A 17,150-nucleotide genomic window follows, 5' to 3' on the forward strand; every position below is an offset into this window, starting at 1 on the left:
GCTTGCTATACCATCTGCCTCTAACGTGCGGCCCTGTCGTTTCCCGCGTAAGTACACGGGGTTTGACACCTCTTGGCGGCAGCGCCGTGGCGGTAATGCTACCAGCAGATCCGTTGTTTTGCAGGAGACTTGCTACGGCATTGTCTATTGTTCGGTTGTCTCTTTTCGCCCGAAGATCGAGAGTGGTTCATGAGGAGGTCCTTGAGCTCTCGCGTAAGCTGATTCACCCTGGCTTCCATCCGAGAGTTGGAAGACAGGAGTTGGGCGATCTTGTCCTCCTTGACCAGCGACGGTTATGGGCCGCGGAGTCGATTGCCCTGGGCTTGCACTGCGGAAGATGGCTGGGAAACCCGCATTTATGATTTGTTCGGCCAACCGAGCCGAAGTGGCGGTGAAGTCGGTGGTTGACGTTGTCAGGATTATACAGACTGGTTGTAATAATCTTCGGAGGAAGAGCTCCCGGAGAATTGTTGTATCCAAAGTGGCTGGTTTCTCTCCTATAGGAGGTGATCTCGGAGTGAGGTTTCCCCACTTCGAGCTCCGCGAGAATTCCTTGAAATTCTGGTCTAAAGACCGAATCCACCCTGAATTCACACTGAAGAACTTACCGGCACACCACCCGCAAGACCGCCGTCAAAATTCCGGCGAAAGAAGTGAGTCTCCTTGATTATTCGAACACTTTCTGCCCAGACCACGCAGTCCGCCGCTAAGACTACATTGAAGCACAGGTCCTCGCTGGCGCGGCGCGCGTTGCGCGCCGAGTTCGCCAGCGTAGCTCACCGCTAGGCACCCAGAAGCCCTCCAGCTCAGGCTCCATCGACGACACTCGCCGATCGGAACCCCTTGAATTCACCCCGACCAACGTTTTTCTGCCGTCATGGCTCACTTCGCAAACGAGCACTCCCAAGCCCCGTGGAGCAGTCGCCTGCCCACCATGGCTGATTTACGCGACACCACGCCCTGGAAGAGCACCCCATCAGCCCAGCAACGATTAAATCAATACGAGACCGTTATAATCAAACCACAGACCGGAATTGACCTCCGTCAAGTACCCCATACCGAACTCGGCTTAGCCGTTATCACGACCGCTAAGCTCACCACAGCCGAGCGCGGAGAAACCTACATCAAAGTCAAAAATCAACAAAACTTGATCGCCGTGGACACATACAAACAGAGTGCCCGGGACAAGATTCTACTGATTGAATCACTCCCTATACAAGGCAGAGACCACGCGACCCGCACCTACTTGGCCATGAACAAGGACCATGCCCGCGGTGTAGTACATGGTGTTCAAGGATGGTCGAACGAGCGGCTACTCGAGAACATCGGATGCAACGGAAGAAAACTCATATCCGCCCATACCATCGGCAACAGCAATACCGCTCTACTTACCTTTGAAGGACCCTACCCCCCAAAATACGTCACCATAAACTGGGTAGTTACACGCGTGTACCCCTATAGGCCTCGAAGCCTAATATGCGGCACGTGCTTGAGCATCGGACACAAATCCGAGGTCTGCCCGCAGAAGAACCACCTCAAGTGCTGCCAGAAATGCAGCAAGGAATTTCCACCCGACACCGAAATCTACGGGAACCACCAATGCACCCCATACTGCAAGAACTGCGACGAGGACCATTCTCCACTCGACCCCAGTTGCCCGGCCCGGGTCTACGCCGACGAACAACACAACCAAGGTATCTTATACCGCAAGAAAAGACAACTGCTTGCCTCAAGGCCGATGCCCCGACGCCTAAATGCAAGGGCACCTCCTTAATCGCGCCACTACCTAGAAATAGCCAACCGGTATGCAGTACTGGAAGACGAATACCCGATGCTACCGCAGAAACAGGAGCAAACCAACCCTCCCGGCACCGACCGCAACGCAGGCCAGGACAGGCCCAGAAGACCACCTACCCAGAAGCCGACCCACACGTTGGGGGACAAACTTCCAAGAACGAACAGACGCCCCAGGGCCCGGGCCAGGAGCCTGAGTCTGCCGAGGAGGAGTGACCCATTCCATCCTCCTCAAGACGACCCCAAAAGCACGTTTACCAAAACACAGTCGTACAGGGAAGCCCTCATCAAAGCGCGCAAGAACCCCACAATTTGCAATCAAGCCCGAGCGATCGCTATGGGTATCCAACAGAGACACACACAGACCCCCAAACCCCTAATAGCGCCACCATCACGAAACGAACATCACTCCATGAATCAGGAGAGCATGGAGGAAGCGGACTCGGTAACGACGCCGTCACAACCCCAGCCTGCTAGAGAGATAACCCTAACCGCACTTGTGCAAATGGTGCACCAACTAACAATTCAAAATCAACAAATGCAACTACAAATGAACCAAATGGAAACGAAGATCAATCTTCTCATGAGCCGCAAAAGAGGCTACCAAGACCAAGAGCCACAAGAGGGGACCAAAGTGCATATCCAAGAGACCACTACCCCACAAGAACGAGGACATGAATAAAACAACACAAAGCAACAATAGCACCACAATATGGCAATGGAACTGTAGAGGCCTTCGAAGAAAAAAAGCCGAACTCGCTCTTCGCATACAACAGACACAACCCAAACCCGACATTATCCTCATACAGGAAGCCAACGGAGACCTCAACATCCCAGGTTACCAAAAGTTCACTCAACCCAGCATCTGCGTCACACCTAGGAAAAACAAAAAGCTACAACCGCCCAACAAAGCTATTGCCCCAATAACCACGACAGCTACCTACGTAGCGAAGCAAATTCCATCCAACCAAATCAACACCGATCACCTCAACGATCAAAACCAAGAAATAGTAGGCATCGAGTGCCAGCCACCAAACCAATCCCAACCAATTACATTATTCAACGTATATTGGCGACCAAATACCAAGATCGCGAAAACGCAGTGGATCCGAGACCTGGCTCAAAAAACAAAAGGTCATCGAATCATCATCGCAGGTGACTTCAATAGTCACCATCCACTCTGGGGATACGAGAATACAAATCACAACGGCAACACACTACACAATCAAACAGCACAACACAAATTTCACCTCATCAACAATGTCACTGCCACTACAAGAATCGGCAACAGCGTTGAGAAGGACACCAGCCCGGACCTCTGCTGGTCGAACAACCCCACCGGCATAACATGGTCAAATACCGAAGAAACCCTAGGTAGCGACCACTACATTCTCCAAATCGAGGTCGCCCAACCCACGACCAATCGCAAGAAGTCTGACAAATCAAAACAAAACCTTCCCAAAGCGACCATCACCAAATGGGAGAAAGTCCGAAGTGACTTAGAAAAAAACGAACCCCCCGACAACTTTGGCGCGTGGGTCAAGGACATTGCAGAAAGCATCAAGAAACACACTGCCACACCTACCAAGACAGAGGAGTCACCCAGCATAGATAGACATTTACTCAATCTATGGGACACCAGACACAAGCTGGTTAAGAAATGGAAAAAGAAAAAAACAAATCGGAACCTCAAGAAGGTCATTCAGAAGATCACAGAGGAAGCTGAAAATTACGCCCAGAAAATCGCCGACGACCAGTGGATTGAACTATGTAACGGATTCAACGGCCAACTCCACACCGCCAGAGTCTGGAGCATACTGAACGCACTGCTCGACAAAAAGAAGCCAAAACACTCATTAGAAAAGATCAAACTTAAACAGGGCTACACAAATGAAGAGTTGGCGACCAAACTCCACACACTCTTCTACCCCTATTCTGTACCATACAACCCGGGACCAGGTCAAACCGCCCTCACTGATGACACGCGAATAACCGAAACGCAGGAAGGATCAGACAGCCCCTTTAGCAAAAACGAGCTGTTGACAGCCCTCTACTCCATCAAACGAAACACCACCCCCGGACCAGATAGCATAACGTATACGATGCTTAAGAACTTGCCTAAGAACTACATCGATGCCCTCCTTAATCAGATTAACCAAGCCTGGGAAAGTGGCAACATTCCCCATGAATGGAAGACCGCTGAAGTCATCCCCATCCCCAAACCAGGCAAGACACCCACCGAAATCACTAACCTAAGGCCCATCTCTCTCACATCTTGCGTCGGAAAACTCATGGAAAAGATGGTCCTCCGACGACTGGAGTGGCACCTGCACAACCAGGGAACCTTCCACCAGACCATGACCGGATTCCGTAGACACGTGTCCACACAAGACACGATGCTTCGAATCAAACAAGACGTCTACGACTATCCAAGCACAGCTCAAACTCGCACGATAATTGGCATAGATATCCGCAAAGCATTTGACAACGTCAGTCACCAAGCCATTTTTGACAAACTCGCTGAAATCAGCCCAGGCAAACGATTAGAAGCCTACATCAGAAGCTTTCTTTCCAACCGCACCATACGGATCAAAATTGGAGAATATAAAAGTGAAGAGAGAGTAATTACCACCGGGGTACCACAAGGCGCCATACTATCACCCACGCTTTTCAACATTGCCATGAAGGACCTACCTCACAAACTTCACGATATCACGAACCTCCAATCAGCAGTATATGCGGATGACATCACGCTATGGTGCTGCAGCGGCTCCCAGCACAACAAGAACATACATTACAAGAGGGCCTAGACGCTGTCCATAACTACATCCACACATTGGGACTGTCCTGCGCCCCAGAGAAAACCGAGTATGTCGTGGTCCTCAACTCCAACCAACCGCAGGCAGAAAAAACCCGCGACCTCATCCAACTGAATCTATCAGGACACGCCATCCCAAGAAGGAAAAAAATCAGAATATTAGGATTTTGGCTGGACCAGAATGGCAAAGCCCACGATTGGGTCCACAAAACCCTAGTACAGATGCACCAGATTACGCATATGATCAGCAGAGTCACCCAAAAAAGGCACGGACTAAAAGAGCATGAAATCAAGAAAATCATAGAAGCCTTCATTATCTCCCGGATAATGTATGGACTCCCATACTACACCCCCACTAAAACGCAACTTTCGAAAATCGAAATAAGCATACGTAAGGCCATCAGGATCGCCTTAGGCGTTCCAAAATTCACCCCCCTTCACCTTCTACAAGCCACAGGACTAATGAACACGCTAGAAGAAAAGACGGAAATCCACAAAATTGGCCAGATACAAAGGCTCCAAACATCTCAGCACGGCAGAAAAATCCTTGAGGCACTGGGATATGACATCACCTCACTTCCCCCTATCCCACCGAAACCGCCCCCATGGGACACCATACCAAACATCATGGTTAGACCCATTCCCAAAAACATGGACCCGGAGCGCCACCAAGAACGAAGACAAGAGAGGGTCCATATGCTCTCAAAACGACCAGAACCCACCAACTGCATCTACACCGATGCCGTCTACTTACACCACACTCAAGAAGGTGCGACGGCCACAGCCGGCCCTACGAAGAAAACAAAACGAAAACACCACGAGGCCCCATCACCCACTAGCTTGGAAGTGCAAGCCATCGCGGAGGCCATTCAAGAAAACGCCCAGCTACAAAACATCACAATCGGCTCTGACAGTCAGGGCGCCCTGAGAACATTTAGAGAAAACAATTTACCACCTCACATAAAGACTAACCTCTCCAAGGTCATGAAAGACCACCCAGACCTCCGAGTCACATTGGAATGGGTTCCAGGCCACACAGGAATCGAAGGCAACGAGCTGGCCCATCAGCTCGCCCGTGAAGCTATTACTGAACCGGGACCTTCCACTCCATGGCCACAAACATACGACCCTTACATACACAGGAAGACACTTCACACCAACAGAACCAACACACTGTTGGAATGGAGAGAGAACAGGACCACCCTCCCTTCCCCCTCACAATTTCTGACCCGACTGCACTCTACATTGGTACGAAGAGCCCAGACTGGCACCCTCCTCACACCACACATAACGCATCATTTGTTGGGACGCGAGGGTCAACCTAAGTGCGCAAAGTGCCACAGATACCCTAATAATAAACATATCCTTTGGGACTGCCCTCACAACCAACAAGCACTACAAGAGACCCTCAAAACAATACCGAAAACACTTCACCCGAGCTGCTGGGAGGAATGGATCGCTCCCCCACCCGCACACAGCACTCTACTCTGGAGTTTGCTTGTCAAACATATAGTAAAATGCCGGGAGTTTATAGATGACGTCCTGGACTAATAAGGACCACAATAAATGTTTATTCTCTCTCTCTCTCTCTCTCTCCTATAGGAGCTGCTAGAGGCGACATAGGGGTTCCGTTATTTTCCTGTCGCCCAACTCTTCGGCCGTGAGGAGCTGCTGTAGTCGACGGTGTTCTGACTCTGTCGTTCGCCTGATCAGTTCGTTCTTCAAGTGCTCGTAGGGTTGACCTTGTGGTGCAGCGCGAAGAATGTCCCGAACCACTGCTGCTGATGACTGTGGCAGAGCGGAAACTACTTGGTCGCACTTCGTCAATGGCGATGTCATTTTGTTCTTTCAGAAGGTTGACTCAATCGTCAGGAACCAGAGTTCCGAGTCGGCAGCCCAGAATTCCGGCAACTTGAAGTTCACGGCAGCGATAGCAAGCCTTGTTGGGCCGCCTATTAATGCGTTGTTTTGGGAAACGTTCATCGTCCCCAATCCAAACTCACCGGGTGATAGCAATCGTCAGGCCAGGTCTCAAGAGATCTTGTTATGTGCTCAGGGTTACGAGTTTGTAGCAAGCTGTAATAAGGAGGTGGTCTCGTTTGCTAAAAAAAAAAAAAAAAAAAGTATACTTACAACATTCACAAGGCGTGAAGAAATCTAAAGATTACAGACTGCTGGCCGCGCAGTTGCCGTTCCAGTCATCTCGAGCTGGCTGCGTTCAAGTGTTTCGATCTCGCGCATGACCGCAGACTTCTGCGTCTTATTTTGCTGCAGCGTGCCGCCACAGTTTAATGACAGATCACAAAAGGACAAACCTGCATTCCGTAACGTCTCGGGGATAGCTTGCAAAATACTTCAAGCGAGGTGTTTGCGCCAACTTCAGAGTTGGCGAATTTTGTTAAAAAGATGAAGACATGACGAAACAGGAAATCAAGCATATATTATCAAAATTCCTGGCGTCACATAGGCAAACACGCTTTTGCTATTTTTAATGACAAAAATGTATAATTTCTTGACGGCTCTGTGAAGGTTCATGCCCTCAGGTAGACTTTCGGGGAGGGACACGCTTGTTTGCTGATTTATTTGTTTTTGGTACGGCGCTTTTGTGTATTGGTAGCTAGATTAGAAGAAATGGGATACCTATGTGTTTCTAATTCATTCAGCATCAAGTCAGTTGAAAATTATTGCTAGCTGTTTGTGTTCAGCTTGTGTCTTCCTTTGTTCATGTCCTCTTCGCGCTTTATAATTCTTTAAAATGATTAAATTAGCGCTGAAATTAAAACAACCCGGATGGCAGTCCTCTTGGGCGTCATAAAGCAGTACCCTTCTAGTACGACCCAAATGTGACAGCAATAGCTTTTCTTCAGAAATCAACGCCAACCTCGCTCGCGAACTTAAATGTGAATAGTCGATTTAAAGTAGATTCTAAATACTAAAACGTAACTGATAATCAAGGACTCAAAGGCTTAAAAAACCCGAGTAATTAGCCGAGAAGCCGGAAAACGTGTTTCGCCGAGTGTTAAGGACCACGTCCGCAAAGCGCTTCGCGCACGCGGTTCCATCACTCGTGTGAACGAACTGCGGCAGAGGTTCGTCGCCATTTGGGCTGTGCAAAGAAGGCGCAAACCTCTAGAGAGGGCTCTCCGCTTGCGGTGCAGGTGTACCAGCACCTGTTCGACGACAAGCAGCTGCTTCCTGAGGCCTTCCGAGAGCCGTGGACGCAGGACGGCACACCCCGCATCCTCGTGTCCAAGACGCAGGACTCGGGCCGGTCTGGGGGCTCGCTCAGGGTGCGCGCCGCCAAGTTCATCCCGTCGCCCAAAGCCAAGAAGAAGGACAACGAGGGACACAACGGCTCCATGAAGAAGTCCGCCTCCAACCATTCCCGTACGTCCTTCCCTCTTCTGGTCAGCCTGCTACAGAGAGTTTTCTTAGAAGCTCGTCCCTAGCCACGTAGCTCGCATATCCGTTATGCGCGACGAAGGAAAAAGAATGCATTATAATGGGATATAAGGCAAAGAATATAGACGAGGCAAAAAAGCAGAATAAAGTGGTGCTTGATGTAAAATGTTAACACTCTGTAATGTCGGGGCGAGCGGAAAACAATGTTTCCCTGCATACTAGAACACTCATGATTCAAGATGGTGACGCCTGCACAGAAAAGGTGCGGCGTGACTTGTCCCAGTTGGCTCAATACACGCGCCGAGAAACTAAGGAAGAGGGGCAGACGAGAGCTCGCGATGACGTCAGAACTTCGAGCTTTGGTTGGAATGACTAGTGAGTAGACCTAAAGCTGGCTGCCTTCGTCTCCACCGCACTCGTCAATCGCGTTAGAACGCGGAACGCTGGCATCCATCGTATTACTTTCACATTCACAGGCGTTCGACGAGTGCAGTGTATAAAAGGCAGCCAACTTCAGGTCTACCCACTAATCATTTTCTCGCCGCATAAGCTTCTTGTTTTTTTTTTTGTTTTTTTTAATGTGGTCCTTGACTCGCTGGCTGCATGCTGCGTTCCGTTCACCCTCAAGCTGACAGTGCGTTGGAAGCTACACGCTCACCGGACCAATCAGAAGCCTTCCTTTCATCACCTGACCTCGCTCTCTGCGCGTCGGTATAGACGAGAGTGATGGGCTTGAGTTGAGCTAATTGGTGCAAGATTCCAAGATAAGGACAGCTTGTACTTAATGAAGGAAAACTATATCTGTACTCTCACGTTTTCCCCTCTTATTTCGAGCTGGCCCTATCCTAATTGGTGAGGGCCTGATCACGCCGCGAAAGATAGACGTACGACTGTTCCAACGAGTACGTAGCTTCGTCCGCACTGTCAGCCTAGTGACGAGCAGGCTATAGTGGAAGGTTTTGCGATGGCATCAATAAAATGCTTAGTCTCGATGCGTTTATCTCACGTGATTCCAGTGAGTTTCGTTTGTGAGGTTTGCATTGCTTTTTTTTTCAGCTGGAGTAAATTAATAGCAATGGGACAGGTTAATGTTCAGCAGTCGCGAGCTATATACACTCTAAAAAAAAAAAAGCCCGTGCGTCTTCTTTCCCGCCGAATACGCGGACAGCCAATCACTACTGTCTGCGGAATCAGCTCAGTGAGTGACAATGCCGAAACATATGTTTATACCAAAAAGCGAAGTCTGCTATGTTGCATCAAGCAATGCAAGCGTGACGTTTTGCATTGCTCGATGCTACATCGCAGACTTCGCTTTTTGGTCTAAACATATGTTTTGGCATTGTCATTCGCTGAGCTGATTCAGCAAACAGTAGTGATTAGCTGTCCGCGTATTCTGCGGGAAAGAAAACTCACGGTCTTTTTTTTTTACAGTCTATGCACGTTACCACGTCAAGTTGTCAAAACGGTATCACCACGGTGTAAATATCTTAGAAAAGACAAGTAAAATTAGGTGAACACCTGCAAACGAAATGGTTGGTTGCTTGTTTACTTATTTACTGAAGGCCTAAACAGCTGTAGAGCAATGACCATGCACGTGACGGCATTCATACAGATGATACACCAAATAACATGCATATGCAACAAGAAACGAAATATGCCAATCTATACAACATCAAATAACGATGCCTAGGAGACTAAACATAAACTGCTGCGCTGCGTAATAACATATCGCGAATGATTGAAACAAATAGCGCATTAACATAAAAAGCCGCATCGCAGGACATTAAGAGAAACGAATCCGCGAGGTGCGCGTGATTATGGCACTGTGTTCAATGCAGTGACGAAAATCTTCCAGCAAATCGGCGGATGAGCCATTTACTGCCAACTCTGGTTGCCGCTTCCACTCTTGAATTGCACGAGAGAATATATTTCTAAAATACACTAATATTACTTAGAAAATTATAAATTTCTTTATCGGAATTATCAGTCCTTGAGCGAGGAAAAGATGGATTCTTGCGTCATCCCGAGTAAGGCTTTAACTTAACCATGATATAGATAAGAAAAAAACTAAGCCTTGCGCTTAATATTCTAGATTCAAGTTATAAGCGATTGTAATTCTGCGTCATTCAGCCTGAAGCGAAAGCTATATTTTCGGGAGTAATTAGAAAACTTACCTTTGCGGCAATTTTTTGCACGCTCCCTATCTTAGCGGCGAAATATGCTTGAGAAGAACTTTACAAACTGCTGGCACTATAAAACGGCATAATACACACCTGATAAAATACCATATCTCTTGAGCCATTCTAAATATTCTCTCAATGTGATAATATTTAAGAGATTGATGTATGTCGTTATAAACAGACTGTTTACCAAATTCATTCTCTGTTAACACGTACAGAGCGCGGAACAACCTCCCGGAGGAGACTGTAACGCCGGACCGTCGACCGGTCCGTGCTATCAGCGCCATGGCGCGGCTGCCGTGGCGGCTCGCTTTCTTATCGCGCGCTTGGCCGAGACTAAGCGCTTAGATCGAGCACTGTTTTCAGATCTGCTGCTACTCCCTGCAGAAAGCGTGGAAGTGGGTTTCGATTTTGGCATCGCTTTTTGTGGGCACCGTGCCCACGTCATTGCAGGCAAATTATTTGCACATTGCACGTGAACTAGAGCGGACGTTGTTCGGCTTAGTTTATCAGTGCTTCAACCGCTTTCTTCATTCATGAGCAAACGATAATAACTGCGAACGCTAATAACTGTTCTTTTTACTTTTTGATTTGTTCCGCAGCCTTCCAGTTTAGCACATATCACAACAAAAAAACTACTAAATCACATTGTCTACCGATAGCGTCTGAAAGGCTCCTTTCGCAATCCTCGCGCTTTTTGCGGGGAGTAGCAGCAGAGCTGAGAACAGCGCTCGATCCAAGCGCTTAATCTCGGCGAAGCGCGCGATAAGAAAGCGAGCTGCCACGGCAGCCGCCTAATGGCGCTGATAGCACGGACCGGTCGACGGTCCGGCGTTCACCTTCATATTGCCGGCGGGTGCGCATAAATAAAGTTAATATAAAATTAATAAACAAAAAGATAAATAGTATTGTTTTATTATCGGTCTGATAGCATATTCTACGCAGTGAGTTTTGTTTCTGGTTTAGAATGTCTCAATTTCGTCTTAAGAGGTCCTGGTCTCCGAAACAATGCATTACCACAAACGCGTGAGATATGTGCGTCACACTTAATGGTATGTGTAGTCATAAGTCCCAAGTTTTGTATAACCTTCTGTTTTTTCAATAGCGAGTTTTAGAATAGCATACGCCAAGAAATACCGTAGTCGCTATGAAGTAATTCAAAACGCAGCATGGAACTCGGCACATGAGCAGTGCAAACGATGTGATTACTATTATTTTTTTTCAGAACGCAAAGTTATTCCGTGCGCTATTCTAAAATTCAGTTCAGTTCAGTTCAGTTTATTGTACCTCAAAGGCATTTCAAATGAAATGCATTACATGAGGGGGGATCAAATGACATATACAGATGGCAAAAAAGTGACGACAAGGTAAATAATACGAAAACGCAAAAAAGAAAACAAAAAAAAACTACAAACTAATAGGACAGATATCAGAACATAACATGTATAAAAAATAATCAACAGATGAACATGTCAAGGATCAACGCTTTTCAGGTGTGCCTTTCATAGTTCACGGAATGTCTTAGGGTTAGATTCACGTACTATGGATTCAGGAAGGGAATTCCAGTTAGGAACAGCGAGAGAAAATGGGGAATTTTGGAATTTATTAGTTCTGGCGAATAGAGGTTTAATTTTTAGGCTGTGGTCATGACGCAAGGAGATGTGAGGTGATGGGTGACAGTTAGTGTTTTGAAAATCAGAAGAGGAATAGTAAGTCTTGTGAAAAAGGACAAGACGAGCAAGTTGAGTTCTTTATAGAGGGCATAGGTCGAGGCTGAATTTTAGTGCAGTTACGCTTGACGTTCGCGAGTAGTCGTGTGTTATAAAACGTGAGGCCTTGTTTTGCATTGATTCGAGTTTAGTAATGAGATACGATTGATGAGGCCACCAAATGAAGTTGGCGTAGTCCAATTTTGATCGTACGAAAGTCTTATAGGCAGTTAGTTTAACACAACGGGGAGTGGGGTGTATGTTACGTTTTATGTATCCTAGAGATCTGCATGCACTAGCCACTATATTGTCAATATGAGTATTCCAAGTTAGGTCATCAGAAAATGTTACGCCTAAATATTTGTAAGTTGGTACTTTTTCGAGAGGCAGTGTTAGTAAGGTGTAGTTACGCACAATAGGAGATCGCTGACCAGTGAATGTTAAAAGTTTGCTCTTGGTTACATTGACCTTCATCTGCCACGTGTTACACCAATGAGACAGAACATTTAGATCCTGTTGTAGTAGTAATGAATCTTCAGGGTTAGAGATGCGACGGTAAATTACGCAATCATCCGCGAAAAGCCTAATAGATGATGTTATCTGGTGAGGAAGATTGTTAATATATATAAGAAATAAAAGCGGACCGAGAACGCTGCCCTGGGGGACGCCCGACAGTACAGGCAGGCTTGGTGATCTGGCATGCCCAAGGTGAACAGCTTGCTTACGGTTGGTTAAGAATTCAGCTATCCAGAGTATAAGAGATGGATGGATGTTAAATTCAGAGAGTTTGTATAGAAGTCGCTGGTGAGGAACCGTGTCAAATTCTTTAAAGAAGTCGATGAAGATGGCATCAGTGGGTTTAGAGGAGTGAAAATTGTTATGCAAATCTGTAACAAACTCAAAAAGCTGGGTTTCGCATGAATATCCCGACCTGAAACCATGTTGGCTGTTACATATGAATTTATTTTCCGACAAATAGTTTATGATGTGGGAGTAGACGACATGTTCAAAAATTTTGCATGGCACACTTGTCAGCGATATAGGTCTATAATTCGAGTAGTCCTGCTTGTTTCCGGATTTAAAAATAGGTAGAACTCTCCCGAATCTCCAGCCCTCCGGGAGGGTCGCCGAGTCAAGCGATTGTTGAAACAGTCTACAAAGAAGATAAGATGATATGTGCTTTGTTATTTTGAGAAGTTTAGGGCAAATATTGTCGTCGTCAGGGGCTGAGCTGCGGGAGAGTTTTCCGATTGAATTCAGGATACCATTTCGGTCAAAGACAATAGGTTCACAAGAAATGTTAAGTGGTCTACAGATCGGACCACAGGGTACTGGTAAGTCTTCTACGGTAAACACGGACGAAACATAGTTGTTAAAAACGGTAGCTGATTCAAGGTTTGTTAATACTTCGTTGAGGTCGTTGCTCAGCTTAGGGAGAGAGTCATCCTTCTTTGGACATATTGTTTTCCAAAATTTCCGAGGGTTGGTTAATAATAAATTGAGCAGGTCTTCCTTTAAGTATTTGTTCTTCGCCTTTTTTATGCTATTCTTGAATTCCTTAAAACAGTTCAAGTACTTTGACATATCAGATACAAGGTTGGTTTTTTTAGATTTGGCAAAGAGACGCTTTTTTTTTTTTATTATTTAATTTTCTGAGTGTATTCGTAAACACAATTTGAGGCACAAATCGAGACATCAACTGCTTAAATTCGTCTTTTAGAAATTTCCAGTTTGACTCCACAGATTTTTCGTAAAAATGGTGTTCGTATTCTGAAGCAAACTGCTTAAAAGCCTCGTTTAGCGCACATTCGTTAACCTTGCTGTATACATTGATGAGTTTAGGACTTATCTTTCTAGTTACTAATGGCAGAGACATTTCAACTAAAACAGTGTTATGATCGCTGATCCTGTCAAGAATACGAACTGACCGCACATCATCCGCACTCGAGGTGAAAACAAGGTCCAAAACAGAATGTAACCGTGTGGGTTCGTTTACAATTTGAGCGAGACCATAGCTATGCATCAGGTTAATAAAATTTGACGCTTCTGCACCTACCGCACAAGAGGTAAGACCAATGCCCCCCTTCCAATTTACACCTGGGTAATTAAAATCCCCGCCAAAAATAAAGGTACCACCGGGAAATAGATAAAAAACGTGCCCCATACAAACGTACAGTTTATCAACGAAAGTATTGTCACGACCAGGAGGGCGATAACAGGCGCCAACGATAACTGGAAAAAAAAGATGATCTAAGCGTACCCACAAAACTTCAAGGTCACAATCTACAGAAATAAGTGATGCATTCATGGCTTTACTGATAGCAAAAAGTACGCCGCCACCGCAGGAACGTGTGGGGTCGTTACGAAACAAATGAAATGATTGACTAAGAAGAACCTCGCCATCGCTAATCTCCGGCTTTAACCACGTTTCAGTTCCCAGCACAATCTGAGCACCTGAATCATGCACAGTTGACAAAAAAATATCTTGTTTAGGCAGAAGACTGCGAAAGTTCGCGACATGCACACAGATATCAACACAATCTTGCCTAGCTATTTTTCTAGACGGTCACGTCATCGCTTGACTCACAGCTTGCAATTTTTGAACTAAAATAACTTCATCAGACTCGGGACAATAAACGTACTGCTTTCCACCGACATAAAGTTTGTCGTACACAAGTTTCACTTTTATGTTTTGATTTCTGAACCGCGCACTCAAATGCCACAGCATGCTCCGGTGGTGGCAAACCCTAGGAGAAAAGTCTTCTGATATAGATACCTTAAGTGAAGGTGAGTGTTTGAGTTGAGTTGAGGTGAGACTGCAGTTTCCCCTTGCGTTGTGGAATCCAAGTCGAAAACGTGCTCCAGCGGCCATGACGACAGACAGGCCACGCCTCCATTCAACGCACTTGGTGACACCGTGAAGAGCAGCAGCAGCACCTGAGTTACGAAGCGTGTTAGCGTCGGCATCGCTGTGTCGTGCCCCTAATGAATTTGATGTTTATTATGAAGCCTTAAGTTGATTTAGTTTTCTAACAGTGACAGCGGTTGTATTTTCCTAGCTTATTTCCATTCCCCCTTTTCACAGCAAAAACGGAGGCTGCAAAAATTAATTTAAAAATGCCCTACTTTTGAGTTCCCTATACTGCGGTATAAAATACGTAGTCATCCATAAAGTGCCTTAATTTTACAAATGGATCAACACACAACGCCGCAACGTTAATATAAATTAACAAATGCAAACGTTCAAGAAGCGAAACCCGTGGCGGCCCTGAAAGCACGTCTTAGATTCTAAGCCCTTGACCGTTTAACCAGCATTATGTACTTTTAGCAAACCGTTACCGTGTTCCGCGTACCGCACTATGTGGCACGCGGTCTACGAAAAATCCCCTCTGGTGAGTTTTCGCGGTCTACGCCGTCTACGAAAACTCTCTATTAGGGAGTTTTCGTAGACCGTTTCCACCGTCCCACAACGCTCTCCGCAACCTCCCACGAGATCCGGGTTTCTTCAGTCAAGGCTAGCGGCGCGCAGGCGCAGTCCCGGTCTCGTCGTTGCGGATAGCTTAGCGGAAGGAGGAAAGCGGTTTACGAAAACTCCCCTTTGGGGAGTTTTCGCCTTCTACACCGTCTACGAAAACTCTCTATTAGAGAGTTTTCGTAGACCGTTTCCACCGTCCCACAACGCTCTCCGCAACCCCCCACGAGATCCGGGTTTCTTCAGTCAAGGCTAGCGGCGCGCAGGCACAGTCCCGGTCTCGTCGTTGCGGATAGCTTAGCGGAAGGAGGAAAGTGGTTTACGAAAACTCCCCTTTGGGGAGTTTTCGCGTTCTACGCCGTCTACGAAACTCTCTATTAGGTGTTTTCGTAGACCGTTTCCACCGTCCCACAACGCTCTCCGCAACCCCCTACGAGATCCGGGTTTCTTCAGTCAAGGCTAGCGGCGCGCAGGCGCAGTCCCGGTCTCGTCGTTGCGGATAGCTTAGCGGAAGGAGGAAAGCGGTCTACGAAAACTCCCTGTTATCTGTATCGACCAGATCGGAGTGACGCGGCACTGCGCGGAAGTGACACAGGGACGCTGTAGCACCGGTTGCTATGGATACAGCAGCGCGGCGCCCGTTTTCATCGCTCATGTGTCCCGTTCCTAACGCTGCCGCAGAGGTCGTGCTCAATCAGTGTCTGTGTTCGATCTCCCCGTGATGACGTCGAGATGCCTCTACGCTGGCTGTGATTATTCTAGCTTGTGTTGGTTTACCATGTCAATTTGCTTACATGTACTTACATGCATGACACAAGCGCAAGGGTGTCCCCAAACGAGTGTAGTTTAGTTACCATATGTTGATAATGTATGTACATAATCGAAATCTTTCTATGAATGAATAAAAGGGGAATCTGCTTGCTGTGGAACGTTTGTTTGCCCGAGTAAAGTCGTGCGTAGATTCTGCTAATTTAATCACTGTTGACAATCACACCCGAAAACTGAGTTGATGAGGATAGAGGATATATTTAGGTTCTAAATAGGTTTACTAATAATATGCTCGAGTAATCTGCAGAAATTACTTGTTAATAAAATAGGCCTGTATTTTTTTTTTTATCACGTGCGCATTTTTATTTTGGAGCAGGACAGTTCTTGCACTTGCGAATCGCTTGCCAGCGTTGATGTCCTAGTGACTAAACTGCAGGATATGTACTAAAGCTCCGCTGTAAACAATACGCAGAATTCGGTTTCTCTACGGACTGCGATGTCATTTGCTACAAAGAAGCGGCCAACAGTTGCAACTTTGGCGTGAACATTTTAACGGTTTAACTTACTCTGTTGAAATAAGAAGAAAGAACCTCTTCCATGCAATCTGGCATTCGTAGAGTGACGCCATAAAGCCTTTAGCCGACTTGTAAGGGCTGCCGACAGATGGCGCAACGTTAGGCACGAGAGTACGCAGCGCTTCATTCGATGATATCGCCGCAGGAAATGTGGGGCTCTGGGGAATCTAAATACCACCTGTTGTATTTTACTTATTATAAAAATTATCGCATTTTGCATATCGTACATCATGGAGACGCGCGCCGCACCGAGGAAGCATAGCTAAAACCTTTGGAAGATCGTCTGCTTAGCTCAATGCCGGGCGTGCTAGACGCTTCCGACATCTGCCGACAGCATTGCGCAGATGGCGCGCCCCGTCTTAAAATGTCGTCGTAGATTCGCAGAAACAAATATTTTTTTTTTTTTAATGTCACGTTTCGTAGAGATGTGGC

General features: G+C 46.7%; 1 protein-coding gene across 2 annotated transcripts in view; it reads left to right on the forward strand.

The window, feature by feature from the left end:
* The window catches only part of LOC8039028 (stress response protein nst1), a 298,951-nt gene that overhangs the window by 248,653 nt on the left and 33,148 nt on the right, over positions 1–17,150 (forward strand). For both annotated transcript variants that reach the window (XM_029995006.3, XM_040216998.1), the window contains exon 8: positions 7,771–7,999. In XM_029995006.3, coding sequence (XP_029850866.2) covers positions 7,771–7,999 — 229 coding nt within the window. The remainder of the gene's footprint in view (positions 1–7,770; positions 8,000–17,150) is intronic.

The sequence above is a fragment of the Ixodes scapularis genome, unplaced genomic scaffold, assembly GCF_016920785.2.
Source record: "Ixodes scapularis isolate PalLabHiFi unplaced genomic scaffold, ASM1692078v2 PGA_scaffold1__304_contigs__length_218370807, whole genome shotgun sequence".
Lineage (NCBI taxonomy): Eukaryota > Metazoa > Arthropoda > Arachnida > Ixodida > Ixodidae > Ixodes > Ixodes scapularis.